Source organism: Heteronotia binoei, chromosome 1, assembly GCF_032191835.1.
Source record: "Heteronotia binoei isolate CCM8104 ecotype False Entrance Well chromosome 1, APGP_CSIRO_Hbin_v1, whole genome shotgun sequence".
NCBI lineage: Eukaryota > Metazoa > Chordata > Lepidosauria > Squamata > Gekkonidae > Heteronotia > Heteronotia binoei.
The window spans coordinates 205,108,759-205,125,919 of NC_083223.1; the positions used below are offsets into that span (position 1 = coordinate 205,108,759).

Below are 17,161 nucleotides of genomic sequence, written 5' to 3' on the forward strand. Positions count from 1 at the left end.
GGCAATGCTTTTAAGTCTCTTATTTTAGTGGGGAAATTAGCTAAGAGACTTGGTAGAGCGAATTAGGAGCGAAGATCTTTTCTTTCAATAATATGGAGTTCGGGTTTTTCAGCCAAGAATAGTTCAAGCAATTGTACTTTTATAGTGTTTACTTAGGATATGTAGCAAGAGGATTTTACACATACACACATAGATCTTTGTACCAACAATCAAGAGACTAAGAAAATAGAGATTATCTATAGAGGAATTCAAGGGTTGTTGAAGCAGGTAATATTCACCTGATCCAGAAGAGGAGATTTCCGTTCAATGGAAAAATACACGGAGAGGAACGCGAACAACCAGTGTAACGTGCCTTATAGACCCAAATACAGGAGTAATGGGTGGTGCAGACTGCAAATGGCACCCTACAGAATGCACACCGAGGTGGGTTTTTGACCCACACTATATAGGGGTTCGACAGATGGGAGGGTCTGTAGTTACCAAAAGGACTTTGATGTTCCATTGATGGCTATCTTGAATTGCTATGTTGGGAAACTTTGCACATTTCGCTAGGATGATAAGCTTGGAGGGACTGCATAATTTGTTACCAGGTTTTGTCTGACACTTGGAAAAAAGGATCAAACACTTTTAAGGGTAGGATCAATCAAATTATGCATTTGATTGGATTTAGCAAGGTAGAGGTGACAGACTGGAGGAAGAGACAATTGGGAAGTAGCAGAAGATCAGTGAGAGTAGTATTTACCTGCAGTTCCCATGTTATTATGCATCCCGTTTGGGCGGAGGCGCTAGAGGGGGAATGGGTGAGATTATGCTGAGAGACAGACTGCAGGCGCCAACCAAAACAAGCTCTCTACTGGGTCCACTCCACCTGTTTAGATGGGGTGTTGTCTTGGCTTGTCTTTGGTCGGACTCCATTTTGTTTAACAAGTAGGGGACCCTCTCTCTTTTTTGCACTGGGGTACTCCATTTTATCAGGCAACGCCTCTCAGTAACAGGTAGGACCAGTTTCACAGTTCCAGTTGCCAAAAGATCTGGAGAGAATGTCTTGTCTCTTTAATTGAGGCTTAATGTGTAGTTATTTCTTGACTCATAACAGATGCCAACATAGCCTAGGGAGAATGTTTAAGAATTCCCTTGCCAGGCATATACATTTCATTAATCTGTGCTGTTATCTTGAATCTTATCCATTATCTTAACAAAATGATTAAAATATTATTTTTAATATTACCTATTCAGCAGTCATCATTTTTTTCTTTCAAGGGTCCCAACTAGGCATGGTCCCCAAGTATTCATTGATGGGGCCTTTCAAAGGACACATGAGCATCAAAAGTAACCGTAAGTATTTTTAAAATTCAGTGGAAGAAGCACTATACACTCTATTTAAAGTTAGAAGCATACAGGTCAAATGTGCACAAATGCTGTAGAAATGGTCTTATTATTTGCCAAGCATACCTGAGATGTTTATCGTGGCTACGGATAATTATGATCTTTAGCCCCAGAGATCTTATCAACTGACAATATCTCAATTTAAGTACTTTTCCTTGAAGCAGTTTTAAAACAGTTTTCTAGCTAAGATCTGGTTTGTAATTGCTATAGCCTTTCAGAGGTGTTATTTATTACATATCTGAAAGCTTGGTGATAGTGTAAGAATGGGCAGGGCAAGCTTAGGGAAAGCTTTAAAATAGAACTTGGAGTATATAGAGGGCATGCTGAAATGACTAGTCCAGAGCAATTGCTTCATTAAAAATCTACACTCGAGAAGTAATTACCTCATATTTCAATGTAATGTATACAATGTATTTATTACAATTTCTGAACATGTAACTTTGAAAGAATGCAAGAGCCAGTGTGCAGTAGTGTTTAGAGCGTCAGCCTAGAATCCAAGAGGTCTGAATCCCCACTTAGTTCTGAAGCTGACTGGGTGACCTAGGGCCAATTAGCCTTCCTCAGCCCAACTTAGTTCTGATGGGCTGTTTTGAGGATAATATGGAGGAGCAGAGAACAATGTTGTATGTAAACCACTTTGGGTGTCCAATGGAGAGAAAAGCAGGGTATGAATATCTAAATAAATAACAATGTTTTCAGGACAGCAAATGACATGCTCATATGACAGACATTCTAAAAGACAATCAGTAGGGATCTAGATTCTGCACATGATCTCTGTTGCACCTGGGTTTAATTCAAGATTACCATAATGATTCTAAACCATCTTTTAAAATCTACAGGGGACACTTACGTAAGCATTACATCTATGTGTTACAAAATGATGTTAGAGAAATATTTTTATGGTTTCCTGATTGGTTGCAGGCTGAGTTCCAGCAAGGGAGAGAAGAGCCCAGAAAAAAGAGCAGAACGAAAGCTATCCCGAAAGCTATGTGTCTGTAGCAGGATCACTTGGCATGAGTACAGGCCAGCAGGAAGCTTCCAGCAAGGGTTGGAGGCTGATAGAGAGGCTTAAGTTGTTCAGAAGGAAATGGGGTGTTCAAGCCCACCTCTCTGGAAGAAACTATACAAACTTCTATATCTAATTATGAAAACTGCTGCAAAAGTATTGTTGGGTATTCTGAATTGTTATGATGTTTTTAATGAAAAGAAAAATTATCTTACCACAGTCTAGGGCTATTTTCAATCTTCAGAGGTTTTTCCTCCCAGTTTCTATTTAACATTTGTCCAGTGTCAGGAACCACCTCAGACTTGCAGCGGCGACTCAGCTTAGTTGAGACAAGCCATACACAACTGGTGAGGCTGCAGATTTTGGGTTCAGTAATAGAGTGTGGCAGGCAGATGGAGCTCATCATTATATCAACCCCACCCAAGAGGAGGAACAACCCAGAAGGCAGCAACAGGTGAGACAGGGTTCCAGGATACTTCTGGTAGGGTAAAGGAGTAGATGGGAAGAATAAGTCAGGTTTGGAAGGGTGACCTATTTAAGGAGGGTGAAGTATTCCTGCCCAGGTAGTGTGTAGGAGCAGAAGACATGGAAAGAAGGAGGAATGAGACTGCAGAACCCCCTCCAATCTGAGACCTTCCACTGTTTGGAAGGTCATGGCAGAGCACAGGTAGTATGCCCTTTTTTAGGGGGAACATCATGTAACCCCTCCCCTAAGTTGGAGCTCAGTAGATTACTTATGTAATCTACCATAATTATATCTAGGCTGAGACCATGCTAAAAGCAATGGGGTAATAAATTGGCAGTAATATTTTTAAGCCCTTTCCCAAATAGGCTAAACTAGCCTGATCTCATCAGATCTCAGAAGGTAAGCAGAGTTAGTCCTAATTAGTATTTGAATGGGAGACCACCCAGGAATTCTGTGGTTACAATGCGGAGGCAGGCAATGGCTCCTGAATGCCTCTTGCCTTGAAAAGAAACCCCATAGTGTCACAATAAGTCAGCTTAACTTGACAGCAAAAACAACAATAAATATTTCTAAAGTAAGAAATATACACCATGGAGTAAATTTATAACAATTTTTAAAATGTATTTTAAATTTTTAAAATGTAGCAAATGTCACCCCCATCTTTAAAAAAGGGTTCCAGAGGAGATCCGGGAAATTACAGGCCAGTCAGTCTGACTTCAATACCGGGAAAGTTGGTAGAAACCATTATCAAGGACAGAATGAGTAGGCACATTAATGAACATGGGTTATTGAGGAAGACTCAACATGGGTTCTGTAAGGGAAGATCTTGCCTCACTAACCTGTTACATTTCTTTGAGGGGGTGAACAAACATGTGGACAAAGGAGACCCGATAGATGTTGTTTACCTTGACTTCCAGAAAGCTTTTGATAAAGTTCCTCATCAAAGGCTCCTTGGAAAGCTTGAGAGTCATGGAGTAAAAGGACAGGTCCTCTTGTGGATCAAAAACTGGCTGAGTAATAGGAAGCAGAGAGTGAGTATAAATGGGCAGTCTTCGCAGTGGAGGACAGTAAGCAGTGGGGTGCCGCAGGGCTCGGTACTGGGTCCCATGCTCTTTAACTTGTTCATAAATGATTTAGAGTTGGGAGTGAGCAGTGAAGTGGCCAAGTTTGCGGATGACACTAAATTGTTCAGGGTGGTGAGAACCAGAGAGGATTGTGAGGAACTCCAAAGGGATCTGTTGAGGCTGGGTGAGTGGGCGTCAACGTGGCAGATGCGGTTCAATGTGGCCAAATGCAAAGTAATGCACATTGGGGCCAAGAATCCCAGCTACAAATACAAGTTGATGGGGTGTGAACTGGCAGAGACTGACCAAGAGAGAGATCTTGGGGTCGTGGTAGATAACTCACTGAAAATGTCAAGACAGTGTGCGTTTGCAATAAAAAAGGCCAACGCCATTCTGGGAATTATTAGGAAGGGAATTGAAAACAAATCAGCCAGTATCATAATGCCCCTGTATAAAGCGATGGTGCGGTCTCATTTGGAGTACTGTGCGCAGTTCTGGTCGCTGCACCTCAAAAAGGATATTATAGCATTGGAGAAAGTCCAGAAAAGGGCAACTAGAATGATTAAAGGGCTGGAACACTTTCCCTATGAAGAAAGGTTGAAACGCTTGGGACTCTTTAGCTTGGAGAAACGTCGACTGCGGGGTGACATGATAGAGGTTTACAAGATAATGCAAGGGATAGAGAGAGAAGTACTTTTCTCCCTTTCTCACAATATAAGAACTAGTGGGCATTCGATGAAATTGCTGAGCAGACAGGTTAAAACGGATAAAAGGAAGTACTTCTTCACCCAAAGGGTGATTAACATGTGGAATCCACTGCCACAGGAGGTGGTGGCGGCCACAAGCATAGCCACCTTCAAGAGGGGTTTAGATAAAAATATGGAACAGAGGTCCATCAGTGGCTATTAGCCACAGTGTGTGTGTGTATATATAATTTTTTTTTGCCACTGTGTGACACAGAGTGTTGGACTGGATGGGCCATTGGCCTGATCTAACATGGCTTCTCTTATGTTCTCTTATATTTGTATCCTCCTTCTCTCAAAGGTCCAAAATGGTTTACATTAGATCACAGTTAATGTTGCAGTAAAGAAATTCAAAAGTCACCGTAGAATTACACTGAAGAATACCAAAACAAGAACAACCAATTATCTAATCAACATTAAGTCAAATGCCATCTGAAATAAAGCAGTCTTGCATGCTGTCTGAAATGATAAGAGAGGGAGCAATTAAGTTTCCTTCTATGTCAGGGGTAAAAACATAACATGCTTTAGACAGAGTTTGGCAGAATGTGGATTGGTTTTTCACACTTCAATACTGGTTACCCATAAGAACTCAATGTTATTGTGTGGACCAGCAGGGTTTGCTGGCAACTTTAACTGCAGAGTAATGTAGGGTTGCCAAGTCTAACTCAGAAAATATCTGGGGTCTTTGGGGATGGAGCCAGGAGACTTTCCCATTCCCAAAATAAATACATAAAAATACAGCAGTGTAGTTCCCCTGAATACAGCCTTCATTTCCTCATACCCAGGCAGCCCATGTCCCTGTACACACTCTCTCCCTCTCTCTCTCTCTCTCTCTCTCACACACACACACACACACACAGATCAGCCAAAATAAATAGTCTGCAATCCCACACTTGTGTGGTTTTACTGGGGCAATTTACTCATGAATTACTGAAGTTCCAAGTTCTATCAGACTAACACAAGGAAAGCAAAGGTTCTAGTTCCTCCTTTACTATGCAAATATCTTGTAAAAAGATTGTGAAACAATCAGAGGGTCTCTGGAGTGCTACAGCAAAGGTTCTAGTTCCTCCTTTACTATGCAAACGTCTTGCAAAAGGATTGTGAAACAAATAGAGGGTCTCTGGACTGCTACAGCTTCACAGCTAACTGGGAGCAGCCACCTAGTTTTGCTGGCTCACCCCACCCCCATTCCTAGATTTAAAGGCACAGACACACCATCCAGAAAGGAAGCCTTTCCAAGGTTCCTCTAGCTCTAAACTGGAAAGGCAGGTGCCAGCTGTGGGGGTGGGGCTTCCCCCTGCTGGCCAGCTGACTGGGGGTGGGAAGGAGTCTGCAAAAGCGGGGGATCCCCCACTGGGACCTGGGGATTGACAAGCCTAGAGTAGTGTGTCTTCGAGCTGCGCAGGACCGCATTGCTGCAATTTATTCAGAAACAATTTTTCTAATTCTATTTATTTTCCATGTCTGATATATCACTAGAGTCCTGAATCCATATCACAAGAAACTGCCATACATTCAGATCCTTGAGAAACCATTGTATCTTTGTTCTTTTGCACTCTTCTAGGGTGGTACCAATGGAACATAGAGCTAAATAGGAAACAGAATGTAACTTTCTGATCAGGTTGTCTGAAATGGACTCCATCCGGTAACTTGCTGAGTGAGAGCACTGAAAGCAAGCTATTTAATCTGAGAAATGGCAGCATGTTTATAGCTAGCGGCAGTATGGCAGAGAACAAAGGATGCTCACTGTTTGCTGCTTTTCAACTCATACATTTTGGCTCATCAGCCAAACAGAAGGATGCTTTACTGCTGTCCCCGTCTATTCATCAAATGCTATTATTGCTTCTTTCAGATTTATGACAGGAAATTGATAGCTTCAAATGTGATTTATTCAAGGCATAACATGCCAAAGGAATTTATTCCAGTTTGCTCTGCAGATACTGGGTAAATTAGTAAGTACAAAACTAGAGCTCTAACAGCACAATATATTAGTTTGGGAATATGAAAAGTATCCTTGCAGAGATGGCTATTGATACTTTTTACTGCTGCCAATTTATCACTCTCTGCACTCTCTAAAGCTGCTTTTAAACGTTCAGTCCATTTTTAAAAAGTGAAGGGAGGGCAGAATCTGGTGACTAAACTGTGTATTAATTCCTGTTAGCCAGCCTTGACTGTCTGGCACCCTAGGCAAGGCTAGCTTCTGGCACCACCCCCTTCAGTGATAACGTCACCAACTTATAACGTCACCAAGTCACATGGGGTCACCCAATGCGGCACCCCCAGATGGCCAGCAGCCTAGGAAATTGCCTAGTGGCAGGACTGACCCTGCCAGGTACCAGGAGACAGGTACAGAAGGGACCATACCCTGAGTTCAGCATGAAACATCTCTGGTGCAAGAGTGAGGGTAGACTTTTCCTAAAACTCTAGAAAGCTGGTGTGTGTCCAACTCAACAATACATGGCTAAAATGGACCACTGGAACTGACTCTTTATAAGATGTGTTGTGCTCTGTTTAAATAAATTGCATTCTCACCACAGACTACAGAAAACCAACAGAATGGACTAAAAAGAACTGCTGAACAACATTATTCAAATGTCTGACTTGAGACATACTTCAGGTTTCCAGTCTCCTTCTGCACAACCACCGTTAATGAATAAATTCTTCAGGAGTCATAAGTATTTTTCTGAATGAGGCCACACATTTGATTGCTTGTTAATTTATGTATACTTTACACATACACCCTTCCTCAAACAAAGAAGCTAAAATTAAGATGTTACTGAAAGGGTTGGGTTTTGGGTTTTTTTGCTGAATGATGTCATTAAGATGTGACAAAGTCTTTCCATTCTGTTGGTTTTTTGTAATCTGTGGTGAGAATTCAATTTATTTCTAACCCTATATCAATTATTAATGATATAGATGTATTCTTTGGGCCTGGTTGTACATATTTCAGCATTTTCCTCCCCTCCTCCCAAATTGTAGGTTGGAATGTTGTTTAGTCATCCTTGCTGCATTCTTCTTCTTGTATGTATATTACAGTTATACACACTATGCTTCCTCTGTCCCAGGGTGAATTTATATGGCATGCTCACATTAACTGCTTTGGTTCACTGGTGACTGGCAACCCTAGAGCAGCTTTCCTAGAGCAGCAACCCTAGAGCACCTTGACTAGGCAAGGCTTGTTTGTGGCCACACACACACACACAGCAACAAAATGTAAAAGCCTTGGTTCGGATCCAAGGACATAATGAAGAAAGTGAGTAAACACAGGCTGGGTTAGTGAGACATGAAGATGAAGACAAAGAGGAGGGGGTAGTGAGGAGGAGATTGGATTTATACCCCTCACTTGGAGTCTCAGAGCCCTCCCCTCCCCACAACAGACACCCTGTGAGGTAGGTGGGACGAAGAGGCTCTGCAAGAACTGTTCTTAGAAAGCAGCTCTGAGAGAGTTATGACTGACTTAAGGTCACTCCAGCAGCTGCACCACTAACCAAACTGGCTCTTAAGCAAAGCTTTCTGCTTGGGAATGAATGTGCTGCTGTTCATTCTCTATGCCAGTTCATTCTCTATATTTCAGAGCCCTACTACACTTTAGAGCCCTAGGCTAATACAGTTTTTATAGACTGCAGTATTTGACTTACTTCTCTAGGCCTGGCCCACCCCACCAACATTAGGCAAACTTTGTTGCAAGTGCTAGTGTATACTGCATGTTTTTAAGTTCAGAATGCAATGCTGCACAAAATTTGTAACCACTCCTGAGTCCTGATACTTTACAACAGCTTTTACTCCTGTTGAAAATACTGATTACCATCTGTAGAAGACAAACAAGAAATGGCCTCACCCTTTATACTCTGAACTTCCACAGACCTGGAAGCAGAATGCAGGATTAGGCAGGATTTGCTCCAGCATGGCTGTGCTTATGTATTTAGTGAAAACCAGGGATTTTTTTTGAGCAGGAACTCACAGGAACACAGTTCTGACTGGCTTGGGTTGGAGGTGTGGCTTAATATGCAAATAAGTTCCTGCTGGGCTTTTTCTACAAAAAAAAGCCCCGGTGCAAGTAAGCAAAATTACAACTCCAAATTGTTCACTGTTTATTCTTATGTAACAATAAGAATAATGTTGTATATGTTTGCGCTAAAAGGTCGCACTTTTTAGTCAGACTCAAGAGGAAACCTGGGGTTAATACAATTCCTATCATGTACAAAACTTTAATTTGAATATTTATATAACATCTTTATTGGCACTTATAAGATCTGTAATCTGCAAAAAAATCAGTGTGCTAAAGGTGCAATGGTCTAAAAGGGTCACCTGGTAATTACAACAGTATGGAATAATTCCTGCTGTTATACATCCTATGATTCATTAAGGCTTAACCAAAAGCTTCGATCCAGTGGAGTATTTCCAGAAGCTGTAGGCTTTCTACCTGCAGAGCATGACTTTAAATTCCCTGCTTCCACTACTACCCCAAATGCTATCTCCCCATCCCCAGTTGCTCCTCCAAGACCGCATTTCAGGGGGCAATTTTTGCCACAGTGCTGGGAGGGGGGGAGAGAAATTCATGCTCTGCATCAAAAATTGCTCTGGCATGGGAATGCTCTGCTAGATCTGTGCCGCAGTCTCAAAGGTGAACATAAGAACATAAGAGAAGCCATGTTGGATGAGGCCAATGGCCCATCCAGTCCAACACTCTGTGTCACACAGTGGCCAAAAGAAGTATATATATGCAATTCTGGTCACCGCACCTGTATGCAATTCTGGTCACCGCACCTGTATGCAATTCTGGTCACCGCACCTCAAAAAGGATATCATAGCATTGGAAAAAGTGCAGAAAAAGGGCAACTAGAATGATTAAAGGTTTGGAACACTTTCCCTATGAAGAAAGGTTAAAACGCTTGGGGCTCTTTAGCTTGGAGAAACGTCGACTGCGGAGTGACATGATAGAGGTTTACAAGATTATGCATGGGATGGAGAAGGTAGAGAAAGAAGTACTTTTGTAGAGACTAAGGGGGGTGGGTTGGGGGAAAATGTATTATGGATATCAGAAACCATGAAAAGAAACGGATAATGTATAATAACAATAAAATATATACATAGAGAAAAAAGAGAAAGAAGTACTTTTCTCCCTTTCTCACAATACAAGAACTCATGGGCATTCAATGAAATTGCTGAGCAGTCAGGTTAGAATGGATAAAAGGAGGTACTTCTTCACCCAAAGGGTGATTTACATGTGGAATTCACTGCCACATGAGGTGGTGGCAGCTACAAGCATAGCCAGCTTCAAGAGGGGGTTAGATAAAAATATGGAGCAGAGGTCCATCAGTGGCTATTAGCCACAGTGTGTGTGTGTGTGTGTGTGTGTATATATAAATTTTTGGCCATTGTGTGACAGAGTGTTGGACTGGATGGGCCATTGGCCTGATCCAACATGGCTTCTCTTATGTTCTTATGTATACACACATACACACACACACACACACATATATATACACGCTGTGGCTAATAGCCACTGATGGACCTGTGCTTCATATTTTTATCTAACCCCCATATGCTCTTTGTATAATAAATGCTATAATAAATGGGCTTTGTATAATAAATGCTATAGTCATGTGATTGTACTTATTAAACCTTTCAGCCATGATGTCTTCTTGAAGTTAATTAGCCTTGCTCATTTAGCCAGTTATCAAACTATTAATTAACCGTCTAATGGAACCTCAATAAACCTGAACTTATTTCACATACCTATCCCCATCTCCACCTCAGAGGGAACTTGCTTCTCCCACCTGCAGAAACACTGGAGCGGGGGGGGGGGGGGAGAATGCATGCATAGCACATAAATTAGTTTCTCTTTGTTATTAAGATGGGAGTAGCAGCCACCCAAATAGGGATGGGTGGGCGCTGAACTCAGTTCTGCCCAGCAAAATTTAAGAAATGCAGTTGTTGTGTCACTAACAGAAGCAGCTTGGGGATTTGGGGGAACTACAGAATATTATAAATCTTGCAGTATAACATCTGTCCTGTTCCCTTAAAATCAATAGGTATTTTAACTGACTAATATACAGTAATAATAAGAATATAGGGCTCTGGTTCAAATATCTTACATTCCAAAATAAAATGAAATTAGGCTGGATGACATCACTATTCCACAAGATTTGGCCAATATTCATTTTGGTATTTTGTTAAAAATGGTTTTAAAGGAACAACTTGCTCTCCAATTTAATTTGCTGTTCTTTAAGGCTGGCTTTCTTGGCTTTAGATATCTGGTCTGTAAGCTGAAAAGCCAATACTGGAAAGGCTATATCTGTAAACATGACAAAAGGATCTTTCCTGAACATTCCGACAGGATCAGTCTTGAACTGACCTAGCTAAGAGTTTCTACATGCATTCCTCCCTGAAAATAACTCTAAAGTAGATGCACACTTTACACTGAAGTACCAAAGTTCTGCACAGTTCTAAACCACTAAGGGCTACTGGCCTAATGTGTTTAAGTGGAAATAAGACTAAGTGAACTTTGTGCAGTTTACTTCAAGTACACATGCATCATATTGGCCTGTAAATACATTTTCAGTCATTACAGAAGATCTAGGCTCAAGCTCACATCAAAATGATCCATCCTATACTCCAACGTACCAGCAATGTCACTCATATCCCAGTTTCCTAAATGTATTGTTTGTACCTTCTGATCAGCAAGGCTAAATTGCTTTGGACCCAGACTACTGTTGGTGTAAAAAGTGTGTTCACAAAAACCACTTGAATTATCATGCTGACATTTTGACTTCAAGTTGTGGCACAGGTCATTCTGACCCACACTGCCCATCAGGAATGAAAGCTAACTATGGTTATTCTTGCCTTGCTGCTACCAGTAAAAGTGCAGGAGACTGAGGCAATAATTAAAATCGCATCTTGGGAACACAGATAATTAAATAGTCAATAATTTCTCTAGCTTCCATTACAAACAAACCCAAACTTAGGATGCAGTCACACTAGGCTTCCCAATCCCCAGGTCCCAGAGGGGGATCCCCCAGTTTTACAGGCTTCCCCCCTTCCCCAGCCAGCTGGCCGGCAGGGGAAGCCCCGCCCCCAGAGCCATCATGCACCTCCATGAACGATTCCCATAGGGAATGATGGGGAATTGAACTGCGGGTATCGGGGGCTCTGGGGGGGGCTGTTTTTTGAGATAGAGGCACCAAATTTTCAGTATAGCATCTAGTTCCTCTCCCCAAAATACCTACCAAGTTTCAAAAAGATTGGACCAGGGGGTCCAATTCTATGAGCCCCAAAAGAAGGTGCCCCTATCCTTCATTATTTCTTATGGAAGGAATGCATTTAAAAAATTGTGCAGTCCCTTTAAATGTGATGGCCAGAACTCCCTTGAAGTTCAATTATGTTTGTCACACCCTTGCTCTCGGCTCCGCCCCCAATGTCTCCTGGCTCCACCCCCAAAGTCCCCAGATATTTCTTAAATTGGACTTGGCAACCCTAAGTCACACACACATGCACTTTCAATCCACTTTCAGTGCAGTTTCCAACTGGAAACTGTGTGAACTGTGTGGAACAGTGTGAACTGTGTAAACTGGCAAAATTCACTTGGGAAGTGGATTGAAAGTGCATTGTTTAGTGTGTATGATCACAGTTTTAAACTAACCTACTAAAATGTTGTTGTTGTTGTTTTAAAAAAACCCACTAACAATTCAGGGGAGAGGACAATTTCAGATTTGAAACCTATGTTTAAAATCTGTTAATATCTGTTAAGTTTGTCATGCCAAACTTATCCAGCCACAAAACCTCTGTGTAATGCTTGGAAGAAGAATCTTTAAGTGTAAAATGCCCTGTTCATTTAGGAGAACTGAAAATATGTGAAGAAATATATATATATATATTAAAAGGATGGCTGTCTGTTTAATTTCCTCAGTAATATCATACCCACCCCTGCTTGAAACAACCAAATCACTTGAACGTCTGTTCTTAAGGTAGAATGTAGCCTCCTGTATATTTTGGAAAGAAGAATCTGGTTGAAAATTAACAGGTCCCATATCAGAATCTGTGTCAGGACCCATGTGTTTGTCCAAGGGGGACAACAGTAGCCCTACAGGATCATTTTGGAGTCAGGAAAATTGTAATGGGGGGAAGGCTTAGGGTAAATCTCTACCCTTGACAAACAAATCATAATTAGGGCCACCAATCCCCAGGTAGGTAAAGAGATAACCATTGAGCAAAGTTGATGACATTCTTACCCAGTGTTTGAAATTCTTTATGAGAAGCTTGAAGAAGCTAATGCGAAACAGGGGAACTAGTACAGAACTGTTGCTTTATGGATTGCTGGCTGCACAGCCTTATGCATTGCTGGCTGCACAGATTTAAGAATACTGAACATGTTGAACAATTGTCAATTTCACTGGAACCTTCCCAAAGGAGCTACGACCTTCAGTTGTGGAAAAAGGAGGGACTGGCATTCTGGTGCAACCATTCCTTGGGCTGTATAAGAATTTATATACTGTGTGGAATTTAATATATAAGATATTTCAAATTATTGTATTATTCATTTGATTTATTGATGGTTTGACGCTGGATTTCACAGTAGCTTGTGTCTTTATCTCTTTACCCTTTTTGCCGTGATTCTCTTTTTTGGTTGCACAATCCCCAGGTAGGGGCAGAGGATCCCCTGGGCTGGAGGTCCTCCCCCCGCTTCAGGGTTATCAGAAAGCTGGGGGAAGCAAAATATCTGCTGGGCACTCCATTATTTCCTATTGAGACCGATTCCCATAGAGTATAATGGAGAATTGATCTGCAGGTGTCTGGAACTCTGGGGGGGGGGCCTGATTTTTTAGGTAGAGCCACCAAATTTTCAACATAGCATACAATGCCTCTCCTCAAAATACCCTCCAAGTTTCCAAATGATTGGACCAGGGGGGTCCAATTCTATGAGCCCCAAAAGAAGGTACCCCTATCCTTCATTATTCCAAATGGAGGGAAAGTATTTAAAATGAGCGTGGTCCCTTTAAATGTGATGGCCAGAACTCCCTTTGGAATTCAGTTGTGCTTGCCACACACTTGCTCCTGGCTGCACTCCCACAGTCCCCAGATATTTCTTGAGTTGGACTTGGCAACCCTATTATAATCCTGGTCTGAATAGGGCGTAAGCTGTTTAAAAAGCAATGCTCGGAGCTCTGTACATGGAACTCCCAATGTCTTGTCTGATTTTGCCTCATGATTCAATTCTTAGAATTTTCCACAGTTTTAAAATAAGATAATTTTTAAAATATGAGCTGTTGCTTAATCCAAAAATTAGTACTCATCACATAACACATGAAATTGCCTTCTACTATCAGATCTTTTATCAAGATCATAATCGACTAGTCCAGGCTCTCCAGGCTTTAAGTAGAGGTTTTTCACATCACATGATCCTACCTGATTTATTTAATGGAGATGGGATACAATCTGAGACTATTTGCATGTAGAGCAGATGCTGTACAACTGAGCTACAGTCCTATTGCTGTCAGAATATAAAGTGAATAAATCCTCCAACAAGCAAAAGCTAGTGATGGCATCTTGTTTTTGCCTGCTGGAGCCCTGAATATTACTCAGACTGGCAACAGCTCTCCAGAGACTCAGACTGTGATCTTTCACATTGCTTACTACCAGTGTTCCTTCCTGCTAAGGTGCATTCCATGCACTAGGCATGCTAATTTTTAGGCTGCAGCACACAAATTTTTGCCTCAGCACAACAGGGCCTGGCCTGGCTGCTGGCCAGGTGTGTAGCTGGCCTGTTGTCTCACATGGCCCTGGGTGGCAGCTGGCTTCCCTCTCGGCAGCTAAGGCCAGCTGGGGGAGGGGTGTATGACTCCTCTTCGCTGAGTGCTGGCCACCACCACCCCATGTTGACACTGCAGAAGAAAGACACAGGCCATCATATGGATGCTGTGCTTGAATGCTCGGTGGAAGCTTCAGCTGCATCACTGAGCCCCCCAGACTGGCCTCCCAAGTACAGAGAGGGAAGGAGGAGAGTGAGTGCCAGGCCCAAAGGGAGGGAACTACCAGGCCCTGGGCCCCCACCCTACAGCTGCTCTATGAAGGTGCCTGGAAGGGGAGGATCTGGCTGGAGCTTCCTCCACCCAGCCCAGCACTCCACCCAGTAGATGGAGGCACACCTTTACCTGCCTGGTGACTTGGACATGTGCCCTAACTGGCCACCCTGTGCTGCCCTGTCCCACTGCACCAAGTGAGTTGCCCCCTCACCCCAAGCCACACATCTACCTTCCCCCTTCCAGCATGTTAGCAAAATTGCTGGGGGTCTCCTCTTTTTATGAGGGGAATTAGCAAGAAAGAGACTTAGGTAGAGCCAATTAGAGTGGAGCTCTTTTCCAATTATATGAAGGTCCAGTTTCAGAAAGAAGACTCCAGAATAAATATATTTTAAAATGTTTGCTATAGAAATATTTGTGAAATACAATCACACATACAAGCAATACAAAACATACAATCAAGAGTCTAGGAAATCAGGGGCGCGTGACAGGATTTCTTTTGGGTTGGCCCTCTTTATGAAATTGGCAACAAGGTGTCCAAGCTTTTCAGCACATAGAAGCATTCACATTGCTAATGGCTAACAGCTTAGGCAGAGAATTTAGGTCAGTAGAAGTAGGTGAAAGTTGAAAGCTGTCTCAGAACAGGAAAAGCCTTATATGGTATGAGCAGGAAACAAGATACTGGCCATCTGCAAGATGCAGCTGGAGATTGATGATGTATGTGATAAGATAAGATGATGAAGAAATTGAGATAACTAAGTAATAAAGTTTTCTGGAGGAAACTCTTTAAAAACTCTGGGATTTAGAGAGAAGGGGCTGCCTGCATAAGAGACATGGGGTCTCTATGCTGGTCCAGCCCTGAAATTAACAAGCCTTTGTTGATTTCAGCCTGATCTGACTAGAGACAGGAGTCTGTCTCTATGCTGGTCATGCCAAACAAATGGGTCTTGGTACTTAGGCTTTCCATAAGAACTATGCTCTAGGCTTGACTGTAGAAATATGCCTTATGCTTGACTATCCTCTGTAATTGTGTAACTATATTCTGAAATTGTACTAATGTTATCTTCTTGCTTTTTATTTCTGCCTATATTTTAAACCCTCTGTCTAAAGAAGCATGGAAGTTTAATAAAGGTTATCTGTAAGGTCTTGAAACTTTTTGGTGTGTATGTATTACACACCTCCTGAAAATTCTTTGTGTTTGGGTTACTGAAAGTACATTGAGGTATACATAAGTAATCCCACAACAGGGTGAGGAACAGAGATTTTTAGGAATTATTGCAGATATTTACCTTTCTAGATGTGGTCCAAGGATCACATGAAGCAGAGGAGGTAAATAATGGAAGTGGCTCAAACAGAATTTGGGGGTGCAAGTCTCTGGCAGGACAAGACACACACTGAACTGGCCAAAACCTGGCTTAGATATAGCCAAATTCATAACCCCAGGCAATGGTATCAAGTAACCCATGACACCAGTACATGTGACCTATGACATAGCAACATGTGAAATAAGAACATAAGAGAAGCCATGTTGGATCAGGCCAATGGCCCATCCAGTCCAGCACTCTGTCACACAGTGCTCCCCCCCCAAAAAAAACAGGCGCCATCAAGAGGTCAATCAGTGGGGCGAGGACACTAGAAGCCTTCACACTGTTGCCCCTCCCAAGCACCAAGAAAACTGAGCATCACTTGCCCCAGACAGAGTTCCAACAATACGCTGTGGCTAAAAGCCACTGATGGACCTCTGCTCCATATGTTTATCCAATCCCCTCTTGAAGCTGAATATGCTTGTAGCCACCACCACTTCCTGTGGCAGTTAATTCCATGAGTTAATCACATAAGAACAAAAGAACATAAGAGAAGCCATGTTAGATCAGGCCAATGGCCCATCCAGCTCAACACTCTGTGTCACACAGTGGCAAAAAAACTTATATATATATATATATATATACACACACACACACACACTGTGGCTAATAGCCACTGATGGACCTCTGCTCCATATTTTTATCTAAACCCCTCTTGAAGGTGGCTATGCTTGTGGCCGCCGCCACCTCCTGTGGCAGTGAATTCCACATGTTAATCACCCTTTGGGTGAAGAAGTACTTCCTTTTATCCGTTTTAACCCGTCTGCTCAGCAATTTCATCGAATGCCCACTAGTTCTTGTATTGTGAGAAAGGGAGAAAAGTACTTCTTTCTCTACTTTCTCCATCCTATGCATTATCTTGTAAACCTCTATCATGTCACCCCGCAGTCGACGTTTCTCCAAGCTAAAGAGTCCCAAGCGTTTCAACCTTTCTTCATAGGGAAAGTGTTCCAGCCCTTTAATCATTCTAGTTGCCCTTTTCTGGACTTTCTCCAATGCTAGAATGTCCTTTTTGAGGTGCGGCGACCATAATTACACACAGTACTCCAAATGAGACCGCACCATCACTTTATACAGGGGCATTATGATACTGGCTGATTTGTTTTCAATTCT

The 17,161-nt window shown here is 42.2% G+C and overlaps 1 protein-coding gene across 1 annotated transcript in view; it reads left to right on the top strand.

The window, feature by feature from the left end:
• Positions 1–306: 306 nt before the first annotated feature.
• Positions 307–17,161, top strand: part of LOC132576675 (spermatogenesis-associated protein 7 homolog) — a 130,011-nt gene continuing 113,156 nt past the window's right edge. The window contains exons 1-2 of the mRNA XM_060246080.1: positions 307–373; positions 1,261–1,335. Coding sequence (XP_060102063.1) covers positions 307–373; positions 1,261–1,335 — 142 coding nt within the window. The remainder of the gene's footprint in view (positions 374–1,260; positions 1,336–17,161) is intronic.